The sequence below is a fragment of the Alosa sapidissima genome, chromosome 21, assembly GCF_018492685.1.
Source record: "Alosa sapidissima isolate fAloSap1 chromosome 21, fAloSap1.pri, whole genome shotgun sequence".
In the NCBI taxonomy this organism is placed as follows: domain Eukaryota; kingdom Metazoa; phylum Chordata; class Actinopteri; order Clupeiformes; family Clupeidae; genus Alosa; species Alosa sapidissima.
The window spans coordinates 9,439,867-9,452,778 of NC_055977.1; the positions used below are offsets into that span (position 1 = coordinate 9,439,867).

At 45.2% G+C, this 12,912-nt stretch overlaps 1 protein-coding gene across 11 annotated transcripts in view; it reads right to left on the reverse strand.

The window, feature by feature from the left end:
- The window catches only part of LOC121695536, a 52,494-nt gene extending 48,378 nt beyond the window's left edge, over positions 1 to 4,116 (reverse strand). For 8 of the 11 annotated variants that reach the window (XM_042076476.1, XM_042076485.1, XM_042076481.1 and 5 more), the window contains exons 1-3: positions 3,693 to 4,115; positions 3,220 to 3,434; positions 2,088 to 2,179 (exon numbers count right to left, since the gene is read on the reverse strand). In XM_042076476.1, coding sequence (XP_041932410.1) covers positions 2,088 to 2,179; positions 3,220 to 3,385 — 258 coding nt within the window. In that variant the 5' untranslated portion in view covers positions 3,386 to 3,434; positions 3,693 to 4,115. Of the gene's footprint in view, positions 1 to 2,087; positions 2,180 to 3,219; positions 3,435 to 3,692 lie in introns of all 11 variants that reach the window. The other 3 variants (XM_042076483.1, XM_042076478.1, XM_042076486.1) reach the window with 2 other exon arrangements.
- Between the last annotated feature and the right edge of the window lie 8,796 nt (positions 4,117 to 12,912).

Consider the following 12,912-nt stretch of genomic DNA (forward strand, 5'->3'; position numbering starts at 1 on the left):
TTTATTGGGAACGCATTTGAGCGTGCACAGAGCGCAATAGAGCTGGTATTTGAGTGGATCTGGCAAAGTGTCTTAAATTGACAGTGCACCATTTATAAATCAATTAAAAAGCATCAAATTAACAGTATTTCTTAATACTTTGTAATTACTGTGTTGCCGTTAACGTTTTCCCAAATATTAACAAAGTAGCAAGCTGGAAGTTTGGAAGTCGCAGTCAATCTATATTTGCAGTAATTTTGGGGAGTAAATGTGAGGGGAAGAATTTGGGTGAGCCAGATAGCAAGTCCAATATGTTTAAGGGAAAAAATATTTTTGTCACTAAAATTAATTAATAATCGTGATAAATAATCGTGATCTCAATATTGATCAAAATAATCGTGATTATCATTTTGGCCATAATCGTGCAGCCCTACCTTATTTACCCCCACATTAGTGAGATACATGCACATGCACACACTGGTCACATGTCAGTCACACGTCTGTCACACACACACACACACACACACACACACACACACAGATCACAAACACAGATAACACACACACTCAGATCACACACGCACACAGACACTCATTGAAGGAGCAGTAAGTAGGCTTTCACCAGGACCCTTATAAGCCGCACACTAGAGGAAAAAGGGAGGCAGCTCACAGACCTTAAAGTAACATTACGCAAGATTTTATCATCCAACAATCATCTGGCTTTCAGATGTCCAGAGAAACACATCTTTTTTTTTTCACATGGCATTGTTTACTCATTTTCAAAGAAATTACACTTCCGTGTCATTTAGTCCAAAAACTGGCACCACCAACCATTGCAGACCTATTCATATGTATTGACTGACTGATTTAATCTAAATTATGTTTTTCGTCTGTGAGCCTATGACTATCTGCCATGCAGCTTTTTCCACCATTTGCCGTAGCGTGTAGGCCATCATGCCCAGCTAGGACAGCAAAACCAAAAAACTTGTCAGAACTACCTGTCTGACTACAAGTTTACCAAGAAACGTTTACCAAAGCCTCCTATAGATAAAATTGCCAGTATGCTTATGCCGATCAGGTGGATGTGTTTCCCTGAACAGTGAACCATAGTTGTGCTTCTGTATTTCTTTTCCAACATGCTGATAGGAAGGAAGAGCAAAGGCATGATGATTGTGCCTGCAAAAAGCTACCCATTTACTGGGGATGCCACCCCTCCCCCTGCATCTCTCTGGGGATGCAGCCAGAGAGCATCAGAGTGTGTGTGTGTCTGTGTGTGTGTGTGTGTGTGTGTGTATGCATGTGTGTGTGTGTGTGTGTGTGTGTGTCTGTCTCTCTGTCTGCGTTGGTGTTGGTGTTTGTGTGTATGTATGTATGTGTGTGTGTGTGTGTTGTGTGTCTCTCTCTCTCTCTCTGTCTGCGTTGGTGTGTGTGTCTGTGTCTGTGTCTCTCTATCTGTCTACATCAGTGTATGTGTGTGTGTGTGTGTGTGTGTGTGTGTGTATGACCCAGAGCAGCTGTGGGGTCGCATCACAACACAACACCGAGTACAGAAGGGGTGGAACACTCCTCTCACACTAAAAGCAGTGTTCAGTAGGGTAACACGACTAGAGACATATCTGAAGGCTTTGCCGTGTGATAGGTATGTGATTCTCAGAATGACGAGCGTTGTTCAAAAAACTACAGAGTCATGACAATATGGGATAGTTCAAAAATGGTGTGGTTTATCCAATAGAATTGATTGGTAAATCAAGACCCTAAATGTGAACATTACTGCATTAAAAGCAGCTTCCATAACTATGGGGTATAATAAAACGGTCATCACTGACCACCAAGGCTACATGAAACAGACGACTTATCATACTGCTTACGGCAAACACGTCAGAGCAGTCAACACATAACAGAGCTCCCAAGCTGCAACTGATCTCTCTCTCTATCTCTCTCTCTCACACACACACACACAGAGACTTCAGATTTCATATTTATAGGGTGACTGAGAACCATCTAGCTCAATATACATCACATCCCATTCAGTTTTGTTTACACACGTGATCCCTTGTAAAATTAGGGCTGTACAATATACTATACAATGTACTGAGTGTGTCACTTACTTTCTGTGAAGATGATATGGACGCGACATTGCAGAAGAGAGGATGGGGTGTGACACTTTGAAGGGAGTACAACATTCCACACACCGGACACACTGCAGACAGAGCAACAGACATACCTGTCAACACTCCCGTTTTTCCTGGGGTTTCTCCCGTATTTCAAGGTCATCTCCCAGCACCCTCCCGTTTTGTTATTTCTCCCGGAAAACTTCCGTAATTTGCATGGCCATCAAACTTCATTTTAAAAACATTGATCCATTCAGGTTGCCAGATTGTGTATGAAATACACCCTACACATACACGATCACTTAGTTTAAATTTCAACCGTTTTGTCATAGGCTAAAACCTGGCAACCCAAAGCTGTTGTGAAATTGTTTAACTGATTAACTGAGTTAATTGATTAACACATCACATAAACTGTTATTGAGTGTTGTTGATACACTGAACTTGTGCCCTCGGAACCAAATCTGACAGCAAGCAGCTTTGGAGTTGTGAAAGTAGGCTGCAGGCAGGCAGCTGGTGGATACATAACTGGCATGCATAAGGTAATGGTAAGGTAAAAGCAACGACCGAAATGCAGTGTTGAAACACGTGTATGAAACGTATTAAATATGCAAACACAGATCCGGTATAAACACCCCCCCCCCCCCCCGCCCCGAAAAAAAATCTCCCGTTTTTGGAAAGCTAAATGTTGACAGGTATGGCAACAGACCACATGGACAGGACCACAGCATAGCTGCATTATTTCAAATCTAGCAGTTCATATGCAGGAGATGCAATATTTGAGACAATAAAAAGCATTGCACTAGAACTACATTCTACTGTAGAGATGCAATATTACTGCAGAGATTCAACATTTTGGACATAAAAATGTTTTTGCATTACATTGTACGTCATAAAACTGCATTTTGTTGTCCCAAATCGGTTGTTATTGTGTAAGGGATGTCACTTACCTGCCAGATACTTCTAGGTCTACAACACACGCTAAAAAACGAGCAGTTTACTGCTGCTGGGCTAGGCTACTTTTTGGGGCAAGTTATTGTTGCAAAAATTCTAATGATTATTGCAGGATAAATGTAAGTTATGCAAGACAGATTCAGACGTCAGACACAGCAACCAACTTAACTTAACTCACCTGCAACTCCTTGATCTGGTGGAGGTATGCAGTTATTGCACATAGAGTGTAGGCATGGTAACAACAGCGGGTTCGTTTCGTTGGCGCTCAGAGAAACCCTGCAAGTGCCGCAGGTTCCCAGAATTGTATCCGTTCCCACGAAGTTCGGCGAGGGCAGGGGAGACATTGCTGTGGGAATCTCTCCACAGAAGTCATCAAGTTATGATATCTCGCACCTCCGTGGGCGGAAGGAATTAAATTAGCTTTAATCACACCAAAACATTGACACAAATACCAATTGTGGCAAAGCGATAAGATTTAAAAAGACAATGTCGTAGCCTACAAGGAACACCACGTTAACGTTAACTTCAAGATGCTTGTTTTCACCAAGTGTCCATACGACACCACAGTCTGCCTTGGAATTAAAAAAGTCATGACGACGATAGGCTACCATGCAAAGTTCAAAGTGATCGAAAATAGAGACGGAAAAATACCTTTGAATCCTCTAAATGTCTACGAGCGTTTGCCAAAGATCGCGGGTTCCTTGAGGTAGCTACCGAATGTTGCATCTCAGGATTTCCTGAAGGAACGGAGGTCGGAGGACGGGGGAGGGGAGGGTCACACATGAGTTTGCTCCCACCCTTATAGTCACGCCCCCTGAGGATGAAACTTCTCAACTTCATGTAGGCTCATCTCAACTTCAAACCCATCCGTTCTTGTCTGTTCAAGAAGACAGACCGTCTCTCTCACAAGATGTGTTCTTGTCTCACATGCAGTCCTTGAAGTGGGCGGGAACGCACTTCTACATTTTGTCCTTAGCGTTCTTACACTTTCCGCTACTTCTCAAACATTGCCGGTAGCCTACCCACATAGGCTAATTAGTGGACGAGGCGCAGGCATACGAGATGATTTCTTGCAGGGTTCAGAACGGTTCAGAAGTGGCTGACCACTCACCAGCAAATCATAAATATAAATAGCCACACGACATCCAATCAAAAAATAGCATTCGATGTATCCGGGTAAGATACCAAAATAGATGTTAATAGACCACGTTATCGATGCGCAAACACAAGGAGTGCAGTCAAGTTGTTATAGGATTTTACTATGCGTTTGTCTAAATTGAAATTCAAATAACAACAATACAATAGTTAAATGTAACAGTAGGCTAAGTTTTTTTTTTTTAAAAAGGGTAAGACTAGGCCTACATTAAGGAGAATAGCAATAATAAACAACGTCAATTCAATCAATAATGAAAATAAATAAATAGCCTAGGCTACTATAATATAGGCCTACAAACCATAATGCCTAAGAAACGCTTAATAAACTGTGCATGTTGAACAGATATGCCTTTAGACCCCTCTTGAAAGACCCAAAACTATCACAGGAATAGGGAGCACTGGGCAACTAATTCCACCAACAAGGAACCACTGAGGAAGAGTCTTGAATTTTTTGACCTAGCGTTTGCATTGACCCTGCATGGTCGACACTTTAGAAATTAATATTTTAAAACCAAATGAATGTGTCATTATTATCATTTAATTAATATAAAAGTGTTTTACTTGTGTCACAAATATACACCCTTTGCAGTGGCAGATGCTGGTCTTTGGAATAGGGGAAGCTCTGATAAAAAGGGAGATGAACAGGTCTTTTGTTTCCATAATATTTTAGAGGAGGCGGAGGTTCCCATGTAGTCTTAGAGAAATCACCTCTGACACCCTTTGTAGGCCTAGTTACTCATTAATTTGGTGATTTATTTTGTATTTAATATGCCCTTTAAGAAGCTTTAGTCTTTAGGGAGAAAATATACTAAAGACTAAAGTATAGTAAATACTAATCAAGATTCATCTATGAATACATTTCAACATGAGATTAGGTTTTTTTTTTTTAAATCAACAGCCCTAATTTTTAACATGTCATAGCCTAACTGAAAATGAGTAGGTCTACCCTTTTTATCACAACATGTAGGCCTAGATGCTGGCCTGGGAAGCATTAGCTTAGAGTAAGGCACATCAACATTCAGTCGTCTGTTCTAAGAGCTTTAACAATTTTTTAGAGGAAACACCAATGTCCAAATCAGATTAGCCTTTATGGTCTCCAAATGGAAACAAATGTTTTGAACAGTCAAGAAGAGGCAGAGATTACAGTGAATGCAACAAATTAGAGACTACATTCACACAAAGGCTATATATACTATAGTCAAACATACATAGAGTGTACACACTTGCACAGTGAACATGTAGCCTACATAGCAAAATGTTGATAAAAAAACATAATCCTCCACTCCTCCCCTCCCCCCATGCCTATGTTACATAATAGGCTAGCACATTGCCCATTAACAGACAAACAATAAAATACAGTAATTAGCCTATATACACCCACATAACTTATAAACTCTCAGACACAGCCACAGAATGCTGACATGCATTTATCATTTGTTACTGAGTTTAACTTATCAACCACATAGGGACAATGACAACAAGAAAAAAGTGACAGAAGGGGACAAAGTGAGGGGAAGCAAGTTTCTGCAACATCTCAGAAATAATCCACTAAATATTAATCCACTTTAATAATATTCACAGATATGGGCTAGCCAGGTTGAAAAAAGAAATGACAAACTGATTTTTTTGTCTGTACTGAAAATGGGTTCCGCAGAGTTTACCTCCCTCTAGTGGCTAAATGCTCAAATTAGTCAACTCAGGAACCCAGTCAATTAATGTCATTCACATGAACAAATTACTGTATAGTTTTAGAAACTTGAATAAAACTGTGTATGCCCCCACCACAGTAGCTATTTGTAGCCTACAGTTAATCACTAGATGGACTAGATCAGGGGTTTTCAGCGGTCAGAACATCCTCCAAGATCACATTGAAGTTAAAATGAATCACCTGACATTAACCACATAGCTAGATCTTTACATCATTAAACTGTAAATAAACTATTCATAACTGAGTTATCCTGCTCTGTATTAAGCTGTCAAAATGTTTTAATTTTGTAAACAGAGAATTACTAACGATCTAAAGTGCATCATTACATCCATTTTACTGTAACAGTTGCAAAATTATGAAAATAGGTAAAATGTTTTGTTAGATGTAAGGAGCTAAAGGTCTGTTCAAGTCCTACACTCTATTCCAATCCACATACTTCTGTCAGTACACTTGCAGTGCGCTAAGTGCAGTGCGCTAAGTGCACTGTGTTCTTACTCGCGTAGTGGGTGAATTTCGACAGGGTGGTGTCTTCCCAAATGGAACACTAACTCTGTGCACTTAACAGACATGAACAGTTTAATGTTATAACATGGTTGTATGTCAGTAAACTGTGCTTTCTCCTTCCAAGCCAAGATAGTGTCGTGGAAATCTATCCACTTCCAAAAACCTCCAATCCAACTAGCACTCTGATGTCAAAGACCCGAAGGAGAACACCAAGACGAGAGAAGCTGAAGACTGTTGATCCTTTATTCACCGTATTGCAGTGATAATACAATCCAAACAGAGTCAGGACTGGACCGTCAGGCAATAGAGTGGTGAGTGGCAGCTGCTACCCCGATGAGATCTGATCTGAATGTGCCTGAGCTCTTTCCTTTATACTCTCGGGGGCCTGAGAGGCGTTCCTATCCCCAGGAACGTCACCAGGCCCCTTTTAGCCAATCAGAGCGTTTTGGGGCCTGAGATATTGGTGGAAACTCCTCCTCATATAGACATTAAAAAATGTGTGTTGCTATGCAGAATACATGTGTCCAGGTTCTATGTGTAATCTGTTGCCAGGCAGGGTACGTTTTGATTTGGTTCTACGTGTCACTTCAACATCTGGTTTCACTTCCTCTCTCTGGAAGTCCCTGCTTCTCCTTTTCTGCTAGCCCCTTCTATTTTATGCCCTTCTGGTAAGCACCTTTCTCCCCCAGGCCCTGTCTGGTTTACTTCCACTCTTAGCCTTTGACCGTCCAGTCTCATGACTTCCAGTAAATGTTTGCATAACAGGCAGACTACATGTTCCAGTACATTGTTTGCATAACAGGCAGACTACATGTTCCAGTACATTGTTTGCATAACAGCTGCACACACTATTTCCAGTACATGTTTGCATAACAGCTGCACAATGACTGCCAGTAAATGTTTGCATATTAAATGGAAGGTCTCCTTACTAGACCAGTACACACACACAAGCATTATTATTAAATGTGTCTAGATAATATCACCACATATTCCCCCCTTCGAGGCTAAATTAGCCTCGCTATGCAGCATAAGCATCATTTAAACAAAGGAGTGTGTCATAACCTCGTATATTGTCATGACACCTCAGGCTATGTGCACATGAGCGAGTTACAGGGGAATAGTGTCTACTACTACAAATCTTATTGCGCACGTAAAATCTTAAACCTTATAACTAGTAAATGTGTTGGCATCATTGCCTTTACGAGAGTAAATAACATCGGTAAGCAAGCCCTGAACGCCCAGATCAAGTGACAGAAAGACCAATTGCTCGTTTTTCAAGAACGCGCTGTGAAGCCTCCCCATTTATGGAATAACACAAATGGCTGGAACCCGAAACGGATATGTCCCAAAAGTGGCCTGAAACCTCATATGTTTCAACCAGTCACCTTAAGTACACGAGGTCAGGTAAAACCCCGTGCTTCATGGCACTCAATGCAGGGCATTGGTGCGGCCTGATCCGTCACTCATCTATACCCTACTCGGGCGCCTGGGTCCTGCAGACTTCATGTATGTGAGTAAATAGTAAATCAAGAGCCCCGGGCGTCTGGAGCAAGTGAACGACCAATTCCTTGTTACGAACATATGGCTAGGACCCGAGACGGATTTGTCCCCAAAGCGGCTAATGTGCTAGTCGCCTTGAGCATAAAGAAATTTCATGCAACGGCCATTGGTGCCAAATCGGAGTTACATAACAACTTCATGATCCCACTGTCGCTTGCCCATCCCCTACTGGCTTCTTTAGCAGTAAATGGTATATACGGCCCCTTTCCGGCCTCTATGCGTCACACTACACCCCCCTTTGTTACTCGCATCGTCATCCCCTTTCTCCTCCGGAGTCCTCCGGGCATTCACACTAGCGTGAGAATGGGTGAGCACACCGGCCGCAGGCGCGCTACACCGAGGGGACGGGCCGCCATGCTCTGCCTTAGGTTGCCCCTGCTGGCCAGTGGGGTCGTACCCGTCCTCGAGCGCTGACCGCGCCTCACACCTGCCACACCACTAGGCGGGCCAGGTCCGGCGTGCGGTAACTTGGGGTGAGGTGATCACTTCTAATAGCAAGCTTTGGTTACGTCTATCCAGATTTGGATGGCCTTGCAGTGGAGGGCTAAACCTCCATAAAACCTAAGTTACCGTTTCTCAATAGCGAAGCACTAAGATATAAAATTGAATCAAGATCACTTAAGGCGACTCATTCGTATCAGGTCACAGCCCCTAATACCCCTTGACTCTAGTATCCCTCGACTCTGTCACCTGGGCGTGCAGTCACGTGCCTTGTGAATTACCTGTCAGTGTTGTGTACGTGAGTGTGCGTCAGTGTGTGTGTGTAGGGGTGGGTGACTCGCAGGACCCCACCCCTACTCATATATATTCGGGAGAGGAAACTCCGGGGGAGGAAACTCCTGCCCCTGCTCCATTATATAACCCTCGTTGAATTCGCTTTCCATTATTCGTCTCACACTAGTTTGTACTAAAAGGATCCTTTCACTTGCATCCTCCTCGTCCCAGGGCATCCTTACATTTTGGACCATTAGTTGTCTAGCGACCACTTTGGAGCAACCCTTACCACAACATTGAGTAATACAGCAAAACATTCCTACCACTAAGGCTGCTCCAAACAATAACTTTCCCAGAAATGCTACAATCTTACCCCCCCATGACCCAAAGGTGTCCGTTAGCCACTGGGTTACGGGGGCAAAAATGTCCGGGATTCCAGCAAATGTCGGTGCCAATCCAGAGTTCTCGTGGGCCTCCTTGTTGACGGCCTTGAGCCTGTTCATCGCGTTTGTGAAGTCATCCATGTTCTCGCCTTCACCTGGGACGTACGTACAGCACGAATCTGTCCCGACGATTGCGCACACTCCACCTTCCTTTGCCAGTATCCAGTCCACTGCTATCCTGGTTTCCATTGCCATTTTTGTGGTGGCGTTCAGCCTTCTATCAAGCGCGTTGAACGCCTCCACTGTGGCATTCATGAACCGTAGGGCGTTGTAGTGGATGTAGTTGATCCATTGAACGTTCTTGGCGATGCCTATGGATGCTCCGTAGACGGGGATGGCGGCTTCAAATCCGGCGAGCACCTCGTCTCGTGCTTTGAACTGTCTCGGGACGTTGTGGGGCTGTCCGAACATGTCCATATATACTCCATCGTCGGCGTCCCTCCGACTTCTCCTCAGGTTCCCTTTTACGGGTGTCTGCTGGTTACGCCCTGGGCCGGTCGAGTTCAACGTTGAGTTGCATTCTGACCAGGGGACTATGTAGGTTTGCTGGGCCAGAGTGACCCTTGCACACTTTCCCCTCCAGTATTTCGGAAGGGTGTTTCGCAGTCCCCATTGTCTTCCACAGGCCCACCATAAGTCTGCCAGCGGGACATCCCGTTCGTCCCTCCAGTTTACACCCAACATCGTGATGTTTGCTTCGACTCCAATCCTCTTCTTCTGTTTCGGTATCTCCCTTCCGCTTGCCTAATGGCTTCTTCCACTTTCCTCCAGCACACCTGGGTGTATTCCTCGAGCTTCCGCCATGACTCTCTGCACCCCTCCTTCACCGGTTCCTGGTCCATCTGTGACCTCACCCAGGCCAGGGTTTTCATGGCCTCTCTATCTCGGGCTTCTCTCTCTTCCTCCCCTGTGGCCTCCTCCCACTTTCTCATGGCTGTCTTCAGGTGGTCCCACAGCCTCCCATACCATTGTCTCTGTTCCTCTTCTCCCTCCTCAGGGGCTCGTTCCTTCCTTTGGCCTGGAAGGCGTGGGGGCTTGCTTTCTCCAGCTTCTGGATCACCCGTACGCTTCTTCTGGCTCTCCTGCCAGAGTTCTTGGGGGCTGGTCACTGGAGATCCGTCTGTTTCCCGGTGGCCTCTTAGGCTTGTGTGGTAGTCACTCACCACCTGCTCCTCCAATTCCCTTGCAGCTTTTCCTTCCTCATCCCACTCTTTTTCTTCACCTGGTTCTGTCCTTTCCAGAAGGTGTTCTGGGAGCGTTTCTCTGGTGGGGGATGATGGTGGCGATGACTGTGCGGACGCCGGTTGGGAGGTTGATGGTCTCGGCTGGGGGTTGGCCTGTTCCCACCTTATTCTCTTTACTTCTTTCAGCACCTCCGCGCAGGTCCCTTCCAGGGTGATCCCTTTCACCATTAGTGGGGCCTGTACTGCCAGGTGCACCGTTGGGGCCTGTGACCCATATCCCGGTGCTTGTATTGCCAGGGTCCGTGGGTCCCTCTCTTCCAGGCGCCGGATTATTTCCCGCACGTTGTCCTCTTCTCGCGGTACCTCCGGGTACAGCTTGTCCTTTTCCCTGTATGGGGGAGGGCGCAGCTCCTCCATGGGCGGAGCTCCTGGCTCTGCTGCTTGGGTCGGGGCGTCCAGCTCTTTCTCTGTGGGCTGTGATTGGGGGCACTTCTCTGTGGTGGGCGTCTCAGGCGGCGTGTCATTCTGGTCCGCCCTTTGCCTTTTCTTTCTTTCCGATATCTTAGCGAAGGCCTCCAGAGTTTTCAATTCCTTCTCTCTCTTTTCCTGCCTCCGGGGGCCTTTGTCATAACCCTTGTGGTTCATGATTTTTTCCCTCATTTGGGCAATTATTGTCGGGTTGAGTGACCCTTCTTTTGGCCATGCTGTGTGGTCTCCTTTGTATCTTAGGAACCACTTGTGGTTGATGTTCTTTACGTCCTTTTCAGCAATGGCATTCTCCCTTACTACTTCCTCCAGAGGTGTCATTGCTCTGGTTGCCATTTTTCTTAGAGGTCGTTGTCTTCGGTGGAATGGGGATTTTTTCCGTAGTCTAGTTCGTTTATGTCCTCCCGGTCAGTGCAGAACATGCGATAATCCCTTTCGTGTTGTCTTTTCCTCTCCCTCCTGTATCTGTTCTGGTCTTTTTCCTCCCAGTCCAGTCGTAGGTCGCTCACCAAGTATAGTATCGAGTTCCGCACGTCGCCCCACTCCTGGAAGACCGTATTCAGTTTGCCTCTCCTTTCTTCAAATGCTTTTCCTCTATCGTTCACTGCGCTTACGCTCCACCCGTCACTCCCGTGTTCGGAGATTCTTATTGTCCACTTCTCTTTTATCTTCAGGCCACCCGATGTAGCCTCTCCTTTACTTCCGGTTGCTTGGGGCTGTGGTTCCTCCTGCCTCCTCACTGGCAGGCTATTAGGGGTTAGTTCACTCAACAAAGAAAGCGTCGCTTTTAGGTCTATGTCGTCTCGATATTTGCACCTATACGGGAATTTGCACTCAAAGGGGGCCTTTCCCACGTATCCTACGTATTCTCGGCCCTCTCCGTCTCTGACGCTTGTCTCCCAGTCGTGTTCGTCGTATTCAACGATATCTATGGCCCAGAGCACGTTCTGCTGTCCCTGTTCCATATACTTTCAACGTTTCTCCTGGACCTGCTTAATAGGCTTCTGTGCTTTGTTAATCCGATGTATCGCTATCGTCGCTCCTTGTGTCCATAGGTGTTCCTAACTCTAACGGGTAAGCTTTCCCTATCAGATATTCTATTTTTTCTAGTAGCTCTGTGTAACTGTGGCACCGATATGCCCCGTTCACGAGACCCTCTCGGTTTCTTGTAAATATGCACCACTTATTATCCTGTAGCCGAATGAAAGTGATATGCCACTTACTTTCTAAGTTCATTCGCTATTTGTGGGCGTTACTCTGCTTATTTTCTCTAGTTCCTGCTTCTATCTCAATATTCTAACTATCCTTCCTATTTCACCAACGTTATTGTATCAGTGGGGGCTTTGAGTCCTTATCTTTTCTTTTCAATAATACTTCTTCGCTCAAGATTACCTTTTAACCTTTTATTTTGCTTTTACAAAGTACATTTACTGGCTTTCTTTTTTCTTTATTTTATTGAAGCAGGTACAACACTTTCAATTTAAGCAAAGTTAGCGGGTTACAAGTTTTTTGCTAAGCCGTTACCGTGGGGTTTATTCAGTTCAAGCAGTTGTTATAGAGGCCCTGCAGTAGTGCCTCCCCTTTCACTAGTTTTCTATCTATATTCTCTATCCGTCCCTCCCCTTCTTGCAGCTGGGGAATCCCTCTCAAACTTGCGCTTCCTTCCCTCAGGTGGGGCAAAGAGCTGGTCAACCACTGGCCTTGTGTTCACCCCCACAAACTTTCCTACCTGCTCTATTACTGTCTGCAGTGCCAATGGTGCTACGCTGGTGCCTAGTCTTGAGTGGGTTCCTCCGTACTTGTTAAGGTGGTCAACATGAACTGAATATTTATCCCTAGTGCTCCCTTCCTTGTTCCAGAATACTGACACTGATAAAGACTCTCTCATAAAATCGGCCAGCCTTCCTCTATCTCGGCCAACTATCTCTTTCAGCACCTGTTCTATATCCCGCACTGGCTGGGGCTCAGTCGGGCCGTGAACCTCCTCCTGCTGGGGCACAGTTGGACTGTAGCTTGAGTTGGACCGGGGGTTGGTTGGGCTATAACTTGTAGAGGGCGGTGAGCTATATCGGGGGGTGGCTGGGCTGTTAACTACACGGAATGGGCTGCGAATCAGC